The sequence below is a fragment of the Trachurus trachurus genome (genome assembly GCF_905171665.1).
Source record: "Trachurus trachurus genome assembly, chromosome: 3".
Lineage (NCBI taxonomy): Eukaryota > Metazoa > Chordata > Actinopteri > Carangiformes > Carangidae > Trachurus > Trachurus trachurus.
The window spans coordinates 7,066,830-7,087,831 of NC_139893.1; the positions used below are offsets into that span (position 1 = coordinate 7,066,830).

General features: G+C 39.3%; 1 protein-coding gene across 1 annotated transcript in view; it reads right to left on the reverse strand.

Annotated features, from left to right (window-relative positions):
• The window catches only part of gpc6a (glypican 6a), a gene marked incomplete at its 3' end in the record, with an annotated part of 155,610 nt that overhangs the window by 44,965 nt on the left and 89,643 nt on the right, over nt 1-21,002 (reverse strand). The window contains exon 4 of the mRNA XM_084001291.1: nt 7,014-7,179. Coding sequence (XP_083857417.1) covers nt 7,014-7,179 — 166 coding nt within the window. The remainder of the gene's footprint in view (nt 1-7,013; nt 7,180-21,002) is intronic.

Genomic DNA, 21,002 nt, shown 5'->3' on the forward strand with positions numbered 1-21,002 from the left:
ATTTTAGGTTATGTAAGATGCTGGACAATTTGAATTTCCCTCCAGGGGAGGAATAAAGTATTTTTCTTCTTCTTCTTCTTCTGAAAACATTGATGTTGTTTGAGTTCTGACAAATTGGACAGAGACAGGCTATAGGTGCCCCTTGGCCTTTAGTCTTTAACTTTAACTGGCTTTTATTGTAGCATATTTACTGTTGGGAGATGGGAGTGGTGTCAATTTTGAGTCAGTCTTTCCCACAGTTTTGAAGAGGCATAAACAATACCCCTACAACAACAATAACAACAATGTATAACTGTGTACAACAATGTAAAAAAAAACAAAAAAACAAAAAAAAACAAGGATAAAATATGAGGAGAATAAACATCAGTATGCATATAGTGTGTGGGGAAAATAAAAAATGACTAAATAAAACATAGCTGGTCATCAGCTGTGGTAACTCATAGTATTAAGAAAAGGATATGTTGCTCGTATATTAAGTGCAGCTGCATAAGCATTCCTGTCGCATACTGAATAGCAAGATTTTTGCAGATTCTGCACAGCCAGTAGCAATTAGAAAGAAAAGATCCAGGTTCCTGATGATGCTGAGGATATGGAGATCATTTCCACCAGGCTAAGTGACTCATCCAGCCTTCAGCTCTGTGACAGGCAGAAAGCCACGAGCTATAGGCTTGTTTGTTCCTGTCATGTCTGTTACTGAAACTATCATGCTTCATTTTCACTCAGATTGAGTGCCCGGGTCTATGTGTGTCTCTGTGTGTGTGTGTGTGTGTGTGTGTGTGTGTGTGTGTGTGTGTGTGTGTGTGTGTGTGTGTGTGTGTCTCACATTTACCTTAAAGATGCAATATTTTTCATGTAATACTTGGGGAACTTTAAAGTCCACTGAATAATTAAAGCATGTGGATGTTGAGTGACACTGTAGGTTCTTACACTTAGAGAGGTAAAGGATTTACACATCTTGAAGGCTCCACTGTGCAGGGAAGCAGCCCGTGAGCTTAGCTCCTGCCAAGCTATCTATATCATTTAAAGTAAAGCACTGGCAGGGAGTTTCGTCTTCATAATCTCGCACACTTCACAGAAAGTCCTTCTTGGAGGACAGTAAAAACGTTGGCTTGGATTCTGGTGAACTGGTGGGTATGTGGGGAGATCCAGTTACACCGGGACACAATCCATGCAATTAAAAAGAAATGAGCAAATAAAATCAATGAGGATTGCTTACACTGTGGTGTCAAAGGACTCAACAGAGGACAAGTCAAGCTTATATCTCAATTAGGAGAAATAATGCGTATACACAGGCACAGCAAAAAGCATGTGATAATTAAGGGAATACAATAGTATTTACAAACCATGTCTCATTTAAAACTAGAGGGAGTTCATTACTTTCATTATAAATCCATTGAAATAGAATAGACTGAGACCTGCTCAGCTATATGGTTGCTATGCCTTTCAGGGTCGCGCTGCACATACACTGACAACAATAGCATGAATTTACCACTTTTTTTTCAAAACAACAGTCTCTTGAGTATGGAAACAGGCAAACATAGGCTTCTTATATTGTTAATTATAAAGGCTGAAATGGAAACTGACTGTTTATCTGCTAAATAACCTCACATTAGCTCCAGGAGTTGATTAACATAATCAACATTGTGCTTAATAAGCAGCAAAGTGAGAATTTAAACACTTACTAATAATTGTTATCATAATTTAAATCATTTTGCATCATTGACTAAATTCCACAACAGCATTTTCACCGTTCGTACAATGCAGAGTGTTGTGGGATTTTGTGTATGAGGAACTAAATGGTGGAAGAACACATTCAGAGTTTGGAATTCAGGTATTCAGACTATGGGTCTTAAAGCAGAAGTAAGCGATCCGGTCGTTTTGGCTAACTTTCTGTCAGCCGATGGAGTTAGCAGTCCCTGCCCTCGTCCCTACGTCACCACATTCACGCGCATCCCTTGGCTGCACACACAGAGAGGACCGCCGCTTTATGCCGTTCTCTCTCCTCATTGGATAAAGGTTGTAGGATACAAGGAAAGTTTTCTCCTCGGCTTACAGCACAGCAGAGTGACTGACAGACCCGTGTTTCAGACCAAACACTCTATATAAGTGATTGCTGTCGGAAGATAGAACTATTTAAGACTTATATTAACACAAATATTCCGCTTACTTCTGCTTTAATCTAACCTGAGTGTCTTTGCTCTGTGGGAGGAAGCTTGAGAACGCGCCGGGAACACAACAGTGGCACGAGAGAGAGGGAGAGAACATGAAAACTCAATACAGACCCACAGACAGGCTCAAGCCAACTGGCAGGTTCAAACTCCCTTGCACACACCCACACCCACACACACACCCACACACACACCCTGGTGCTGCGATGTGGCAGCTCTAACCACTATTTATCCACCTGTTTATGAAGCAGTCAATTAAAATCTGCTGGTTCGTTTTAGCCGTGCGCGGCTGAGATTATCATGTCAAAGCTGGCATTGATCATGGTGTAAGGCTGGAAGACTGTGGCGTGAGAGCAACTGTCTGCATCTCTCTCTCTCTCTCCCTCTCTCTCCCTCTCTCTCTCTCTCTCTCTCTCTCTCTCTGAGGGTATTTTAACAAGGTGCTGACAAGAAAAATGATAATGATGTGTCTGTCATGATGCAGACCTGGGTAAATTTGTCATGATGGCAGGTGACTGATGGTCCGGTCTCATCCATTGGCCAAACCATGAATTCCTTCCCCGAACATCTGAACACAGCACACACACACACTTGCATACACACACAAACACACACAAACACGCACACTTAAAAGCCGGCATGCCTACGATCGCGCTGCACTGGTACGAGCAGGTTTGTGACATCCTTTCTGAGGTTTGTGCTCATTGTTCACTGCCAGTCTGTCTCCCATCCACAGCCTGGAGTCATTACACTAACCTTTACCAACTGTAAACTACTGTACTGTGACTGTAACTTTGAAATGTATGACATGGAGGCTGTAATCACTCTTCTTTTCCCTCTGCATATACTGTAGCGAAACATGGGGCTGCATCAAAGTGTTCACCCCAAGGTCATTATCGTCTCAATGTTACACAGATTTCAGGAATAAACACAACACAGCGCCACGTTTGTTCTCCTCCTCCTCCCTCCAAAGCTGCTCTGTGATACTGACATGTTAATATGCCAAACTGTTTGTGTTTATAAGTCTATATTAAAAAATCACTGGTGGCCATTAATTTGTTGGATTGCCTCGAATTTGCTTTCAATCTAACGCCTGTAAATGTAGTGGATTTGTTTGATGTTACACTGTTTGATGTCTCATAAATTCTTCTGGATCTTATTAATGCTGGATGTTAAGTGAGGTTTTAACAGCTTTGTGCAGCATTTAGAGCTCTTAAGAAACTGTTGACTTCACTGGCTTACAGCGGAAATCATGTTCCGTTTCTATTGTTTTTATTCATTTCCGCCCTCGACTTTTATCGACTTATTTTCCTCTTCAAATTCCAAAAGCAAAAGCAAAAGCACATCACATCACAGAATATTTTTATTCAGTATTTTAAACCAGTTTAAATACAGTGTGTGAACATGTGCTGCTGGTGTCATTGTCAATATCAAAGTGATTTTCACCGCCTTATTATGTGAATTTACTTCATACGTTTGCTTTTATAAACACATAAATGGGAGCTGTTACTGTTACTGAGAAACATAGTGCATTCTGTACCAGCATTACTAATGAATAAATAAATAAATAAAATCCCTGCAGTTCCTCAAGAGATACACTGTGTCCTCTGCGTTCTTCCTTCATCGTAATGATGACAGATAAATCCTGATCCTCATTTTTCCCCAACAAATTAGAAAATCAGCAACATGATGTGACTTTCAAGTGTTTAGAGTGAGTGAGGGAGAGATAATAGGGTGCGCTCCATTTATTGTTCTACGCTTAAGAAAAAAAACTGTTGTCTGCAGACATGTCAGCACCGATAGCTGCTGTTGGTTTGGGAATGAGGGAACGCGCCATAAATGTTCTATGAAATTGTAATAGGGAGCAAGAAAAACAGCAAATTGATACCGAACTGTAATTTCTCTGGCGTTCCATTTGTCACAAGTTGTGCGGGGTGCAATGGATTTTTTTCTGCAGGATGAAAACGGTTTTCTAAATGTTACAGGCATGTCTGTACATTTGTATACTGTACTGTACCATGTACTGTAAGGGAGCCCTGGTGTTATAGCCCTAGGGATCTGAGACTATTTTGGCCGTTTTAAAAACTTTTGCTATTTTATACTATACATTTTTTTTTTTAAGTTTACCGTACCCACGTTTGGTATGTTTTTTTTCCAGCACAACTTTACCTATATGATCTGACACGTTTTTTTTTCACATTAACCTACTTTATTTACACATTTGGCCCGGCAATACACAAAAATCACGTAGAGCATTGGCTGATTTCACCACTTTTCCTTTTTGTAAATATGAAAAAAAAGGAAAAAAAAGATGAACATGACAAAAGAAATGTGATGTCTGCCCATCCCATCCAACTTTTACCCTCGGGTAAATATTTTTGTACTATCAAATTCAAACTTTCATATATCTGGTTTTACACGGTCTATCAATGTCAAACAAAAAACTGTGAGAGAGTTTCAAATCTGCACTTTCAAGTGAAGTTTACAGCAGCACTCCAGGTGAACTTTTTCACAAGCCATAGTCATTACAATTAAAATCAGTATCTCAGTCTGCGTGTAAATAATCTACTGTATAAAATATATACGTTTTACTGTTTCAATTAAAATATTGAAACTTGAAACTCTCCATGATATTCTAATTTATTGAGATGGGCTACTTTTGAGTTAGTATTTAGTTACTGTAATTACTATAGAGGGGAGTGTTACGTTTACCTAAATGTTAACCCGGTTGTCTCGTCTCTTCCTTCAACATAACAATTAGCTGTATTTTGGGTTCTTAGTGGCTGTAATTGTGTTTGGCTAATGAGTAGCTACAGATGAGAAACAGACCGACTGTAGACAGACATAGACAAATCTGTCAATAGAGCAAAGATACACATTGTCATACTGTCATGGCAGCAGATTGTGGGCTAAATGTCAGTCAGTGTTAACCTTCAACTGACACCAATGCTTCGACATGTTTACGAGCATGTGATTGGAAATCAACTATATATTAATTACTGTTTATTAACTGATTGATGATGTTTTCTTCACTCATGTACTAGGCTATATTTTACCTAAATCTAACAACGCACTAGCCTGAAATGTTCATTGTGTCTGTCTCTGGGTCTCAGTCCAGAAACAGATGTTGAAATAATATCTTCAATTTTTGTTTGTTCCAACAATGGGAGAATGAGGTAAGGGAAATTTAATACATGAGGGAGAAAGAAAAAAAATCTAATCCTTATCTGGTTTCATTTTTCATTTATGGAGCAGAGCCGACTTGGCATTATTTCCTTTTTGTACGTTCTCAAAAAAAAAGGAGGGAACAAAAAAAAGAAAGATCCTTGACATGAATGTCCCTGATTACAGACTATTTTCCACATCTCTCACACCGTAGTTGAAAACCAAATATAAAGCCTTGAGTCTCCTCACTAATCAATGATGTCAATAGTGACATTTCAGCATGGACAGAGTCTGGAGGTAAATGTTATCGAGGGTTCTTAAAAAATTGAAGGTTGTGCTTCTAATCTAACCCCCTCTAATAAGTGATGATTTGAAGGGATGACAATGACAGACCGCGTACAAGCTCAATCCATAAATTTCTATAATGCAAAGACGTGCTCCAGTGGTGAGAACTGACCTGTGATACATTTAGAAGTTGTCTCTGAAAGGCAAATCAATATTTCTTGCAAGATGCACAGTAAGCAAATCGAAGTTCTTTAGCAACAGATAATGAATACAAAATGTCAGTGGATATCAAGAAATGAGTCTTTCATGGTGAAAATAAACATCCCCTGGGTTCTACATTTCTAATTATAATACCCTCTGCAACGCCGTCTATACAAAAAAACAAAACATCTGCACAAAAAACTGGTTCAAAATTAAAAAATCCTCTTCGTCTACACCTCAAGGGTGTTTTTGTCGAACCAGATTCATCATTCTGTTGCAACAACAGCTTCTCCCATTACTGTCAAGCGCAGAGTCCCTTTGCAGCAATAGATTTGCCTCTTCACAACCGAACAAGACACTAACTTTTTAACACATGTCATAAAGCTGTGAGACATTTCATTCAGTGCACGGGGGCCTGTGTTGATCTGAGACTTCAGACGTGCCATCAGAGAGAACAAGCAGTACGTCATCTGATGGTTTCTCCAACGACAGGCCTGTCACAAAACAGCCAAAAGCTTAGAAGAGCAGTTCACTTGACACAGAGTCTTCAGGGATGTCTTTAAAAAAAAAAAGAAAAAAAAAGATGTTGCCCCATTTAAAAAAAAAAAAAAAAAAAACCTTAGTATGGGTGGGAGGATGGGATTGGGGTACATAACAAATAAAGCGCTGGCCTACAAAAGATCCAGAGGGAACACTCCATGTGCCTCCTTGGTATCCATTTAACAGGAGGGCTTACAGCAGCCAGCTACTTACAGCCTAACTGAAGTGCTATATTACTCACCAAGCTCAGCTGGAAACACTATAGAAAATGTGTTTGCCTAGGATCTGCTCTCCTTTATCAATCCCAAACAGCAGGGACCAAAGCTTTAAGCACTATGCCAGGGCTCCAGCAATAGCAAACAACATTTCAGACAGGGAAAAAAAGGAAGGAATGGTTGCACAAATAAGATTTCAGTTTTGTCTCTGTAAATCCTTTAAAGCTGAATCTAACACAGCACATCCTACTGAAGTCCCACAGAGACTATTCAAAGACACTTGCCTGGGAAAAGTAACATGCAAGCAGGCAGGCAGACAGACAAGACAGAGAGACAGATATAGGCCTGTAGATAGACAGACAGACAGACAAACGCCTACAACAATTTCAAAGAGAGCAAATGAGGAATGAATCAGGGTTTTTTTGTTTGTTTTTCTTACCGATGAAGACGTTCCATTCAGGATCCAGGTCGGCCTGGTTGGCCAGGCAGCCCTTCATCACGTTCTGGCAGTAGTTGTGACAGGGCTTCAGCCCAGGCAGCCCGCGGCAGTATGGACAGTACAGCATCTTGGTCAAGGCTCGGGCACACGCTGGCACTACATTCACCTGTGGGGGGAAGATGCATTCAGTTACATCAGGGAATTATTAACATTCTGACATTATGGCCTTGTTCAAATCCGTCTTTTTTTTTACTGTGGGTTTTGGTTGTTCAGACTGTCCAAAAACATTAAAGGGATAGTTCAACATTTTGGCAAATTGGCCCATTGCCATAATCCCTATAGTCTAGTAGGTTTGTTATCTTTAATTGTTGGTGCAAGCTATTTTTAGAACGGCGGAGCAGAGCCGCAAGCTGTTTCGAGGTAAATTCATGCAAAACCACTGATGCACGTTCCCGTTGAGGGCAGTTTTTTGGCAAGCAGTCTCTGCATTTGCCTCGAACACAACTCAGTCTTGTAACGGCCCGTTATTATTTCATAGCGTGGTGAATGTGCAGGTCACAACTTGTCCATGAGTTCATTTTGGAGTTGTTGGATTGTGTATTTGATGAGTTTGATGAGGGAAACCAAGAAATCCCATGAGCCTTCGTAGTGTAGCTCTGAGCAGCTCACGGCTCTGCTCCGCCAATCTAAAAATAACTTGCATCTACAAATAAAGGTAACGAACCTACTGCTATGACTATAGCGATTATGGCAATAGGCCAATTTGCCAAAATGTTGAACTATCCCTTTAAGCTAGATACAATCTGGATATAAAAACTGGAGTTGCAGTGTGAACAAGGCCGATGATTGCTAACGTAGAGAGAGAGAGATCTCGATACAAAGCAAAACACTGTTCGTGATATTTTCACATCATGAGGTCTCCACAGTGTCTATAATCAGGAGTGTGATTCCCACTTGAAACAAATATCTCCACACAACATCACATCTTCTGAAGCCTGAAATGTGAAAAGCCACCAGATAAAACTGTACGACAGGACGGGGTTTACAACTCTGTCCATCTCCATTCCTTGTGAAGCCTGCGCCTTTTGTTGTGGGGCCATGTCATTGTACCGGCTTGAGTGAAAGCGACAGGATTCTCACTTCTGCTTCCCTTCAGAGGTGGGGATGCAGAACGAAGAGTACATCTGATAATTGGCCTGTCAGCCTCTGTATTCATGCTTGACTTTAGATTTTGTCCATCCAACACCCTCGAGACTGCTGAAGTGTGTGTCAGTGTCAGTGTGTGTGTGCAGGGGAAAGGTTGGTGGTAATATTCAGTGATAGTGTCGTGGTCAACCATGGTCATACAAGCTGAAAAAAATATATAACTGAAAGTAGTTTGAAAAAAGAAAAAGACTAAATTTTAATTACAGAGCAATGTGATGTTCATTCATCAGAGAAAAAATTGTAATTTGTTTTTTCTCACCCTCAGGTTTGGTCAAATCACTTTTTATACAACACAAAATCACAGACATGCCTCTCAGGGCTTTCCACTCCTCTGACACCTCCACCCATCCACTCTGGTCTGGAGACGCCCACACCAAGAAAAAGCCTTTAACAGAAGAAAAGGAAGAAGCAACAGGAGGGATCTCTCTCTCCTGGGACAGAATGAATATTTTTTTTTGTTCCATTTCTTTTTGAGTTCAATTTCTTTTAACCTCAGTCGAAACTGATAAATGGTTGGTGACATTCATAGTTGAGTTTTTTTTTTTTGTCTGAGCTTGATTCATTCATTTTTATGTTTCTCATATTATATTTGCTCATTTTCTCCTTGTCAGGATTATTATCATTAATTTGACTTTTTTTTTTTTTTTTTGCATATGATTAATGCTGTTGGAAGAAAGAGAAAGGAGAGGCATGTGGAGACGGACAGCACCAGAAAGCCAAGTGAAACAAATTTGGCTAAAACTTGAGTGTGCAAAATGAAAAAACAACATCAGTTCACTTTTGTACTGTAGCTCCATGGCAACATCTGAGGGTGCGCTACAAAAACACATCCAGCTTCAGTTTGCTTTTAGCCTTGCAGGTTGCCTTTTGATTTTACTGGTACAATGACCAGACCACCTGTGTGTCCATAGTGTGTGTGTGTGTGTGAGAGAGAGAGAGAGAGAGATGAGAAGGAAAATGAGGCAGAGAGGGGAGAAGACAGAGATGCACGCTATTAGTGTATTTGTTTCCACTTGTGCTTGGCAGCCGTGGTAACAAGGATCAAATGAACCATCTTTGACATTTGCAATCTGCCGCTGACATCATGCGATGTTGTGTAAGAAGGCCATTAAACTGGGCTGGTAGTTGTCAATCCATCGTCGTCATCTGCTGGTACATGTCCTTGTTAATTGTGGTTAATTCTTTACAAACAAGCTTCATTGGATTGGACATATTCTGCAGCATGGAAGTCGTGTGCATCAAATCTACTCTGGTGTTTGAATATAATAAACACTGAATCCTCAGGCTTTGTTCAAAACCACTGCTGAAAATGACCACGGAGAGACTGAATATTACTGTATGTTATTTGCTTCTTTTTTTAACATCCCTTCATGTCATAAGTATAAAATATCCATTCTTTAAAAAAAAAAAAATGTAACCCTTCAAATGCCAGTTTGTTTGCACAATTGTTGGTAAACAACCTCAAAAAATGACCATTTTCTATTTTCTTGGTACTACAAATTTTTCTTGATTTATCATTATAATTATTCGTAATAAGCTCACACCTATGTCAAAATTGTGTCATTTACTCCATCATGCCCCTATTGGAAACTAAGAATATTACATTAAATTACTCCCTTGGCTAAAAATGGACCAATGACATAATCTGGTTGAAAACATGAAAAACTACAATTTTCAAGTGTTGGGTTTAGAATGAAAGTAATTGACCTAAATTGTATGATTTAATACTGTAACTAACAAGGAATTAGACATTGTAGTTTCCATGGGTTTCAATTGACCACAATGGAGCCAAGTTGTACAATTGGATGTATACAGTACCTTATTAATATACTGTAGCTATTTAAAGAGCTTAAGTTGAAAAAGACCCTTGGGAAATTGAAAATGGTCAAAACATAAGAAGAAAAGAAAGCAAAGTGGACACACGTGGCCAGCAGAGCCCAGAGGGTTAAAGAGCTTTTTCATATACAGTAAGGCTTTTGTTAGCAATTGTGACTTCTCATATTTTGTATTATTACACATCTATTGCATTATTGGTTTATATACGCCATCCACTGTAGCCCACAGGAGGAGTTATGGTTGTTGACAATACATTAATAAACACTTACATCTGCTCACAGCTATTTTACAGTGTAAGAAATTAAATCTTCATGTGCTGCTAATGAATTCTAAACAGGAGGGGGGCTTTATATATTAACAAATGATTCCTACATTTATTGTTGTGCCATTGAACGTCTGCTATCAGCCTGATGGACCCTTCACCGTCATCAGACTTTATGTAGCACATTAACTCAGCATTTAATTCCTACATTTTCTCATTCTTCGGCCGTGCCAGAGAGAGTCCAAAATGAAAAAAAGAAAAAAAGATGAGCAAACAGAGAGAGAGAGACGGCTGAGGAGAAAGAAAAGACGCTGCCAAAGACGTGGAGAAACAAACACCAAGGAAACAGAGAGACAGATACAGATGAAACAGACGGAGAGAAAACCGGACAAGACACTAGCAGACAAACAGAAGGAACAGGCAGGTGCTCTCGCAACATTTGGACTGAGAAACACAACCAAGCCTGAGCCAATCACAGTGTTTGTTTTGGATGGAGCATCGTCTTATTTCCCTAAGAATTTACTTGCAATTAGAGATTTTATGACTTTTGTAATGACATTTTTTTGTTATCACATTATACAGAAACACCTAAACCCCCAGTTGAAGATTTGACTTTCTGTTTATTAAATTACAGATTTAATTACAGAGCTCACACAGCCTCCAGAGCCAGCCAAGCCGACACGTAGCTGTAACCTTTCAGATTTCAGTCTGGTCACACACGCACACGTCCCCCGCTTCAATTTCTGTATTGACAAAATCAGTATCACACAAATAAATCCATGAGTCAGATCTGACTGCTACATGCAATTCATCAGTCTACTGTAACTGAGACAGGGAGGAGACAGTTTTTAGATTGCACTTCCACTTCCACCCGCATCCACATGCATCTCCAGCAATCTCCCTCCTCCCCTCCCTCGTCAATGACTCAGACCCCACAGATTAAATATAACATTTTGATATCACGCTATTTGAATCGTTTTATTTCCCTGCCTTATTTGCATATAAATATATTTGCTATAGTGACAGAAGGAAGAGAGGGGGAGTCTGTCCTCTTTTGTTTTCTCTGCTGCCTCAGACCAATCCAGTCACAAAACCAGTGCAAAGACATTAAATCCCAGTTTAAACCATAAAACGCAGCTTGTTGACAGGATGCAAGAAAAAAAACACTGCATATATCCTCCTGTGCTATTTAATACCTACATACTTTTTGTTCTTCCAACTTGTACAATAAAGTACAGTATTTATTCATGAGAATATTAAATAATTTAAAAAAGTTCCGGGATTAATCTGTTTCTGTCAATTCAATTAAACTTGGCCCAGTTTCTCGACAGCCTATTTAAGAGACACGAAGGAAACACTGGGAGAATTTCGTTAACTATATAGACCTGTTCCAACATCGCTGCTCCTTATATCCAGCGAGTGCATGGCAACCAAAAAAAAAAAAATTCACACTGCAAATAGGAGGAGTGTTTTAAGCTGCCCTTGAGCTTCGTCAGCCTTTGGAAAATTTGCAAGAAAATGGTGCCTCCTAACGCAATTATCGTACTGTGATTTTCTTTCTTTTTTTTTACATCATTGAAATGACTGTGCCCAGCAGTCGCTTGGTGCACTGGATGAAGGGGTAATCTGATAATCTTGTTAGCACTTATTTACACTTGAGCGGATGGAATATTTCACAGCAGGTTGAGGGCAGGATTGGGGAGCGAGATGCCTCAGATCCAGAGAGAGATGCAAACCTACTCATCTGATGTTGGAGTGCTATGATAACACTGCATGGGGAGCAAGTCTTTGTGTGTGAGCCTTGCAGTGGTGAAGCACATATTCAGATCTTCTACTTACATGAAAGCAGCAGTAGTGAAATATAAAAAATACTCCAGAAGGAGGAAAAGTCCCATATTGAAACATGTCTCTTATGTTAAAGTACAAAAGTATTATGATATGCAAAAGGTTCTTAGTAGGGAGTGCTGCAGTTGGGTCAAAAATGTGGTGACAGGCTCAAACATCTACAGTGTACGAAAAGGGATAGTTCAACATTTTGGCAAATTGGCCCATTGCTACAATCCCTATACTGTTTTAGGAGTGGTTTGTTACCTTTAATTGTCAATTCATGCAAAACCGCTGATGCGTGGCAATTTTTTGGCAAGCAGTCTCTGCATTTCCCTCTAAAACAACTCTGTCTGTAACGTTCTGTTATTATCTCACAGCGTGGTGAATGTGCAGGACACAACTTGTCCACCAGAGCGTTTTGGAGTTGTTGGATTGTGTATTTGATGAGGGAAACCAAGAAATCGCATGAGCCTCCATAGCGTAGCTCTGAGCAGCTCGCGGCTCTGCTCCGCCGTTCTAAAAATAGCTTGCACCGACATTTACTGTAAAGGTAACGAACCTACTGCTAAGTCTATAGGGATTATGACAATGGGCCAATTTGCCAAAAATGTTGAACTATTCCTTTAAGAGAGAAACGTTCTGGATCAACACACTTCAACATCCTTTCTAGGACTCAACGAGGACAATGACTTTTCTTCCTTCTTATAACGTCCCCTTTATGATCAGAGACTACTTGGATTCATATTTTTGTTGAAATTCCTTTATTTCTCTTTTTTCTCTCTCCCCTCAGCCCAGTGGGGCAGAGCGATTGTTCCTTTGCTTAGCAGACCTCACCTCCTTTTCGAATATTTCAGACACCATCAAAGATATTTTTTATCTACTTTTTCTAAAGCTTTTCTTTCTGCACATTGATCTTTTGCTCTTGCTGCTGGTTAACTGAATTATGTGATATATTTCTATCTGTAAAGGGTTTTCACTGGTGATATTTACCTGAAACTAGTGATTATGTCTGCTTTTCACTGCATTTTACTGTTTTTCAATTGCGTTCTGATATTGCTCCTTTCAGTAAGGCAACTGGGTTTGTGTGTCAGTGGCGGTGCCTACTGGAACCAGGTGTTTTTTGAGTAACCTTGTCACTTGATCAGTGACATTTAAATCACACACCTGCACTAGTGTGAACACTACCCTGATGAAGACGATCTGAGTCGAAACGTGTTGGTTGTCCCTGATGTTAGAGTAAAGGACTTTTAACATACTTCAGACTGCCTCTCTTTTTGGCTGTTTTTTTTACAAGTTGTGACAGCCTATTTCTCTGTATTATGATATGCATTAGAGTTCAAGCAGCTTTTTGTTGCAGTTGGCTGTTGATTCTTTGCAACGTCACATTTTACAAGCCTTTTATATATTTTGCACGTCAATATCTCTTATGCAACTAAAGCTGTCACACAGATGTCAAGTGAGTATTTCTGTCTGTGCGGTGGTGTCAAAGCATATAACAGGATGAAATGAAGTGACAAGTAGCTTCACTTCAGATATAACTATTACTTTAAATACTGATGTACTTCTTCAAAGTAAACATTAAATGTCAGACTTTTACTTGTTATAAAGCATTTTCACTCTTTAGAATAAGTACTTTTACTACAGCGCAGTTCCTATGAATGTGCTTTGAGAAACGAGAGCGAGGTGAGGTGTAAACAGCGGCTGACTTATTAGTCTGCAGCTGGAAGACACGGTCAGCTGTTCAGCCAGACTCCTGATGTGAGCATTAACTTTATTGAGGATTAAAAATGTAACATTACAAATGCAATAAGCCTGAGCAATAATAAAAGGAAGCCATTTCTAAATTCATCCCATAAAAGGCCACAGTCGGGACTCTGGAGCCATTATGCTCACCTGAATTCAATATGAGTGATAACTGAATTATTATTATTATAAGAGAAAGAACAGGCTCAGTATTATACTGCAGAATACCTGCAGAAGATGCTCTTAGAAGGCATCACCTTGTCTATCCGACAGGGTGTTGTCATGCACATATGGCGTGAACTCCCTTTAGGGGGTAACAGAGTGGGAAGAACACAGACGATGGAAATTGCTTTGTGCCACCAAGTAATGAAGTTGTGAGAAATGACAATGACTTTGCAAGTTACCAAGGCCAATCAAGGGGAACACTTGTGGGACAGTGAGGCTGTCGCCAAAAAAAAGAAGAAAAAAAAGAGAGGTCTTGATAGTTCTGTCATAATTATTGTGACAGGTTGTGTTGCTTTGCACTGATTGGACATGGATGTAAGACCACATCGATGCCCCAGTGTCCCCACTCAATTCCACAGCCATTAGTGTCAATGGCAATATAAATGATCTGTCTCTGTGTAAATCAGACGACCATCTGCTTACAAGAGAAACATGTGCATGATCACATACTGTAAGATGTCTGTGGAAAAGTACTAAAACTGTACGATTGAAAAATACAGCAGACTGAAGTGAGGTCAAGACTTTTATTCTGCTAATGCCAGTGTATTGTTGAGTAAAAATATCTTTCATCAAATGCAGCTTTTATGCTGTAAAATAAGTATTATTACCGTATCAATCTATTTTTGTAAGATTTCCTTTTTTCTATGTGTTAAAGAAAAGCTGAACCCTCTGTGCCTTTGCACTGGTGCTTATGTAAATTATTGCACTTAAATCGTTTCCAATACTTTCATTTAGCGAGACAGGAAACTTCTTTTCACAGAATAATACTGTAACTACTCTCCACTGCATTTATCTATCTTGCTTGACTTAGCTGCACACGTGATTGGCTCATGAAATTTGATGCCTTGTTGCAGTTTAACCTTAGTGGGTAAGATATGCCTCACAGGTCAAGACATTAATGTGATGCTGTCCAACTTGAACAGAAGGTGCAGTTACTGGTACAAAGGGGTGGGTGTCAAACCTGTTTTAGTTCAGCGGCCACATACCTATTCAGCACAATTTGATCTCATGTGGCCCGTACAGTAAAATGATTCTTGTAGCATTATAACCTATAAATAACAAGAACTCTAAATTGTGTTTTAGCGCAAAGAAGAACAAGTAAAGATGTTAACAGTTAAGGAACTGTCCCTTTACAAAATATTATCAACAACCTGAGAAATATGTGCAATTTCAACAATATTATTCCTCTTCTGTCTTCTATGTAATTTTCACACTTAGCAAATTTGGATTAGCATCATTGATATATATATATAGATTTTTTTTTCTAATCTTGTATATTCTTTTAACTAATCTTGAAAATTCAATTGTTATTTGTATTCTATTTTCTTTTTTGTCTATGATTAATGTGACTATGTGTTGAAACTTTATGTGCTGCCATTCTTGGCCAGGTCTCTCCTGCAAAAGAGATCTTGGCTCTCAATGGGACAAACCTGGTTAAATAAAGGTTATAATATATAATATGGACATGTATATCATTTCTCTAAAACACAAAAATACTAAAACTGCAACACTGAACCATAAAACATCGGAAAACAGCAGCACAAACTAAAGTGAGGTCAAAAATCATATTTTCACAATGCACAAACATACAAGTGTATATGTGCATCGAGGCCTTGCAGAAAGGAGCTGGTCATAAATGGGGGTGGGTGTGGGTGAGGGAGCAGGAGAACAATTGTTGTGATGAACGAGCTTGATGTTAATGCCTCACAAAGACTGTCCTCTCCAGAAAAGCATTGCTTTCCTTTAAGCATGAAGGTGATCTGACCTTAACCAAATGGTTTTAGTTACCTAAACATAGCCGCTCTTAATCACAAGGGTGCCGGAGCAGAAAATGCTCATATGGGTCCTTGTGGAAGGTCCAGACCGATGCCCTATTTTGTTGTTCCACTGTTTGTTGTTCCAGTGTTTAGATTTGTTGGGAGTCTGACACCACTGTTCAAATCCTAATGTATTAAAAGATACTCCAGCTGAGTGCTGTGTACAAAACTACACCCAACACATGATGAAACCTAAAATGTGCATTTCTTGACGTCAGGCATTTTGCTAGAACAGCCTCGACCCACACGAACAGATGGAGATTTGTTGATATTTTGTCAGTGCAAACCACACAGATGCCAATACACAAATATATTTAGGGACTTCGAGAGTAGTTAAAATAAGCAAATTGATAAAGTTGAGATGAAAATTAATCCTTTAGTACATACAGTCGCAGTCAGGGGCCAATATGACGGTGTATGCACTTAAGTTGTCATTGATAATAAAACACGCTCTGTAGCACTTTGTACTTTGACTAATCACGTCTCCTTTCTGCGCTTGTCTGTGAACTTTTAGAGTCTCCCTCCACTCAGCATGTTAAATTTAAGACGGAGCCAAAGACAATTCCTCAGGGGCTGCACTAAAATCAGTCGCTGTCAAATCAATGAATGTCTGAGACTGACAGAATATTCCACATGTGAGCAGCTGTGCCTCCATGAAACACAACACAGCGGTGCTTGGCGGGCCCCAGCGACCCGCACCAGTCGGCACACGTGTCTGTCTACGGGTGGTGCACGGCATCGCCACGCTGATCTATCCTGACATATACCATGTTAGGTGGCATGTCTGCAGCAGCAGTTGGGACTGTTTCTTTAATTTACCAAGACAAGTGCAGACACATTAAAAGCCAAGCCCACGCTACTGGATGACTATAGGGACAGCGCGCCACCAGCCATTCACCATATCTAGTGGGGACAAAACCTGCATACACTATATTGTTATCCATCTGCTGTGCTGCCGGCTGGATTAAAGCTCGGCACTCACCCGCTGTCCATCCGAGTCTGAAGGCTCCGCAGCTCAGCCTGAATGTCAGGGGCAAACAGGTCTCTGGTGGCTGCCAAGAAACCTCTGGACAAATGTCACAGCGTCGGTGCTGACAGCCTTGTCTAAGTGCTTGTTAAATAAAGATGTGGTGCCATTCACTGGAAATCAAGGTGCAAAAAAGTAGTCACAGTGTATGATCACGGTTGGTACAGTCACATGATGTGACATATTTTCATTTGTTGAAAGGATTTGTTTTTCTTTTTTCCAAATTTTGATGAATATTTCCCACATCTTTTGTGCGAAATTTCCATCCTTTTGTATTTTGTTCTAAATGTCCTCCCACTCAGTATGAAAGCTGCTGCTCCCTTGGAGTTTTCAATATAAAATGGAGGCGTGGCGACACAGCGGAGAGGAGTATACAGTATATGTCTTTATTATTCTTTCATATCATGTCCTTGTATTTCAGACCACATGCCGTCTCTCATTTTTTCCAACATTCTGCAGTTCACCACAGATCAAAATCTTTTAATTAAAAAGGGACATCTTTGGTGCAGCACATTTCCCGATGATGTGCCAACCTTTTTGAGCCAGTTGCCATCTGCTGTCACAGCACTGTAGCTGAGGCCTTATCCCCAGCAAGCTGTGTGAGCTGTGAGCCAGCGAGAAGGAAGGAGGCAGGCAGGGAGAAAGGGAAAGAAAGAGAGAGAGAAAGAAAGAGAGAGAGAGAAGGGGAGAGACAAGTTTGTCCAGTAGAAATGGACCTCAGCTGAGAAACAAGGAAGGACCAGGCTCTCACATGGAGGAGGTCACTCTGTCTGCCCTGAGCCGAGTCTGCTGTCAAACTGTTGCATGCATCTCTGTTGTAGCTGTGCTACTTATCCATCTCAAATATAGAGTTATTATTTTAATACTTGATAAATAGTTTTCTTATCAGAAAATATTAACCTTCCTCTTGTGTTTGGGTCACCAGTGACCCATTTTCAGGTTTTAAATGCATAAAAGTGCCACTTAAATTTGTTTATACCATCAAGGCTTTTTGACTTTGTCAGGAACCTCTATTTAAACAAAATAAAACAAAACAAAAAAAAAAAATCACAAAATTCTAAAATACTCTGGTTAAAATTGTGACATTTGTGGTGTTAGGGTCAATTTTGACCCGTTTTTAACGATAAGAACAATAATGAGAGTTAAAACTGTAATCATAAGTGCAAAACCAACCTTTTCATGGATAAGGAAGCCTAACAACGTAACCAAGAGATGAGAAACAAATGGAATGATAAATAATTGTTTTTAGTGTGTTTTATAACTGATTTAAAGCAGAAGTAAGTGGAATGTTTGTGTTAATATAAGTCTTAAATAGTTATATCTTCCGACAGCAATCACTTATATAGAGTGTTTGGTCTGAAACACGGGTCTGTCAGTCACTCTGCTCTGCTGTAAGCCGAGGAGAAAACTTTCCTTGTATCCTACAACCTTTATCCAATGAGGAGAGAGAACGGCATAAAGGGGCGGCCCTCTCTGTGTGTGCAGCCAAGGGATGCGCGTGAATGTGGTGACATAGGGACGAGGGTGGGGACTGCTAACTCAATCGGCTGACAAGAAGTTAGCCAAAACGACCGGATGCTTTAAGACTTGGGTCAAAACTGACCCGAACACTATACAGTAGATGGTAGCAGAAAGCTGACAAGAGGAAGGTTCAATTGAAAACAAGGGTCATACTGACAAAAAAGGACCAGGGGCCCACAAGAAAAAATATTAAAACCAATATTTTCATGGACAAGGAAGACTAACATAACCCAAGAGAAGAAAGACAAATTGGATGAAAAAAAAATCTTTTTAGTGTATTTTACAGCTGATTTAAAACTCCGGTCAAAACTGACCCTAAATGGTAGCAGAAAGCTGACACAAGACGAATGTTAAAAAAAAAAAAGTGAAGATGTACAGAAGGCTTGCACTTTGCTTGTTTCCTAAAATTTTCCTTTAGCAAGACAGGAAACTTCTTTTCACAGAATAATATCAGATCTACTCTCCACTGCTTTTAACTATCTTGCTTGACTTAGCTGCACACATGATGGGCTCGTAAAATTTGATAGCATGTTGCAGTTTAACCTTAGTGGGTAAGATGCGTCTCACAGGTCAAGAGATTAATGTGAAGCTCTCCAAGTTGAACAGAAGGTGCAGTGACTGGTACAAAGCTGGTGAGAGAGGGGTGAGACAAGTTTGTCCAGTGCGTCTGTAGAAATGGACCTCAGCTGAGTAACGAGGATGGACCACGCTCTCAGATGGAGAAGGTCACTTTTCCTGCCCCGAGCTGAGTCTGCTGTCAGATTGTAGCTGTGCATCTTCTCCACCACAAATATAGAGTTATATTTTAATACTTGATAAATAGTTTTCCTTATAAAATATCAGAAAATACTAAAAAGCGCCAACCCTTTTGAATTTCAAGTAGCGCCATCATCAGTACGGCACAGTTCACACGTCGCAAAAACTGTGATTATGTTCATATTTGGCCTTTTGCCTTCAAGTCACTGAACACAATATGAAAACTCTGCAAAGTGCAGATCTGGAAAAACTCAGTTTTTTGAAGTTTGACATGTAGACCGGAGTGTTAGGTCTCAGAACATCACATTATGCGGCAGAAAATGCATTAGTGTCATGTGTGTGAGCTGTATTTATGAACAAACAAACAAATCTGGTGCCAATCTCGGAAGGAACAGGAAGTAACTCATAGTTGTTGCTGTGTTTTTTCTAGGATTCTCATTTGCTATACTTTTTGCTTCTCGTCTCACTGCCACCTACAGTATAGGGTTATCATGATCATAGTAGCTCTTAGCAGCGCATTTATGTGAGTTCATGTAAATTAAGAAAAACAATCGGTAACACTTTACAATAAGGTACACAAAATTAGAGTAGTTAATGAGTAACTAATGAAGAACTAATGAGGAACTAATGAGTAGTTAGTGAGGAACTAAGCTACACAAAATTACAGTAGTTACTGAGGAACTAAGCTACACAAAATTACAGTAGTTACTGAGGAACTACTGATTAATTAACTATTAGTTAATGGTCAGTTCTTCAGGAACCCCTGATCAAATTTCAGAGGAGTAGTTACTGAGGAACTAATGAGGAACTATTAATGATCAGTTCTTCATTAACTCATGATATAATTTCATAGAAAGTTAATCACAACTTGATGATTAGTGAACTAGTTACTTCATCAGTACAGAATCATTACTCAGTAACATGTCCAGTAGTTAACCTTTATGACCTAAAGTGACACATAATGAGTGGTTTTTCATTTCTTCATCTTCATCTTTACATTAGTAGTTCCTTAAAAAATCACAGACAGCAGGATTCTTGAGAAGATTTTATTCATTAATTTCAGACCACATACACATCAATATGACCATCCATGTTGCCTTCGAAATAAATATGATAGTTTGTCACATGTTTGGTAGGCTAAATGAATGTATCATGGGGCTGTGTAGTACTGTATACTGATCACATCGTGGTTCACAGTAAAGTTGTTTGAGGTGCACAAAATTTAGAGTGGTTATTTACTATGAAACAAATTTGGAATGAATGAGGAACTCAGTATTAGTTAATGGTGAGTTCTTCAGTAACTCCTAATCAAATTACTGAGGAACTAACTATTACTTAATCATTAGTTACCCTTTTTGTGTACCTTAAGGTAAAGTGAGACATCAAAATGAGTAGGTAATGAGTACTGAATCATTACTTAGTCATTAGTTACCCTTTTTGTGTACCTTATAGTAAAGTGAGAAATCAAATTGAGTAGGTAATGAGTACTGAATCATTAGTTACCCTTTTTGTGTACCTTATAGTAAAGTGAGACATCAAAATGACTAGGTAATGAGTACTGAATCATTAGTTACCCTTTTTGTGTACCTTATAGTAAAGTGAGACATCAAAATGAGTAGGTAATGAGTACTGAATCATTACTGAATCATTAGTTACTATTTTTGTGTAAGGTACACAAACATTACAGTAGTTACTGATGAACTAATGAAGAACCAAAATAATAATTTGCCTCCATGTGCACCAAAATGACATAGAATGTAAAACAACAA